The 974-nt window shown below is 33.6% G+C and overlaps 1 protein-coding gene across 1 annotated transcript in view; it reads left to right on the forward strand.

Moving 5' to 3' along the window:
* The window catches only part of SH3BGR (SH3 domain binding glutamate-rich protein), a 28,437-nt gene that overhangs the window by 23,886 nt on the left and 3,577 nt on the right, over positions 1–974 (forward strand). The window contains exon 5 of the mRNA XM_009891333.1: positions 637–666. Within this exon, the coding sequence (XP_009889635.1) occupies positions 637–666 (30 nt within the window). The remainder of the gene's footprint in view (positions 1–636; positions 667–974) is intronic.

Raw genomic sequence — 974 nt, forward strand, 5'->3', positions numbered from 1 at the left:
TTTGGGATTTTGTGTAAGATTAGCTCTTCTCTCCAATAACCAGCTTGGTATCTAAAATTAAATTCTATTCACTGTACATTTATATTTTTTCCTCTTTTATCTCTCTTCTCTTCATCACTTTTGCTCTATCTACAGTCTAAATCCAACTTGTATTATTTCTTATTCCCCAGTACTGTTGAGCCAAGGCATCTGTTCCAGCCTACAACAGTTAACAGAATTGCAAGCCAGATTCTGAGTGATGATATATAACATAGATAAGACTCTGTATAATTCTGATTTAACTTTCATTTTGCAGACCAGCTGATTACCAAACAAACCAAAATCAAACCCACCTGAAAAAGCAAAAAAACCCCCAGCTCTAATGCTTTGCTTGTCAATGAAGCAGATTTAATTGGAAGTAACTGAGAAAAAGGGAGCTGAATTTAATGATTTTATGGCCCTTTTTCAAAGTAAAAGCTTAGCTTAAATGTGCTTTGTGAGTTAATCTGGAGAACATTATCTCAAAATAAAACCGCTGAATTCCACATAATTTTCCTAAATTCAGTGTTTAATTTCTGCTGTGTTTTGCCTGTATGACCTCTGATATTCTTTCTTTGGTCTGTCTTTTAAACATTTTCTTTTGTATCTCCTATCTAGGAAAGCAAGGAAGAACATGCAGCATCAGGGGTATAGTATATTTGGACATTTTGCTTTCATCTTTTGTTTGTGTGCATTTAATTCCTTTTCAGTCTCATTGCTTCATTCAAAAGTTAGTAAATTCTTATTCATGCTAGAGATAATTATTGGTCATATCATAGTCTTATTGTTTGGGAACAAAGATAGGCCTTTAATCATTAAAAACTGTAAATGGAAGGGAAATTGTCCTTCACAGATTCTTTAATAAAATTTGCTAAGGACTCTCAAGACAACTATGCCTTTGACAATTGCTAACTGATACCATGCTGATTACATTTTCAATGTTGCGAGTGGGAAAG

The sequence above is a fragment of the Charadrius vociferus genome, unplaced genomic scaffold (genome assembly GCF_000708025.1).
Source record: "Charadrius vociferus isolate BGI_N301 unplaced genomic scaffold, ASM70802v2 scaffold298, whole genome shotgun sequence".
Lineage (NCBI taxonomy): Eukaryota > Metazoa > Chordata > Aves > Charadriiformes > Charadriidae > Charadrius > Charadrius vociferus.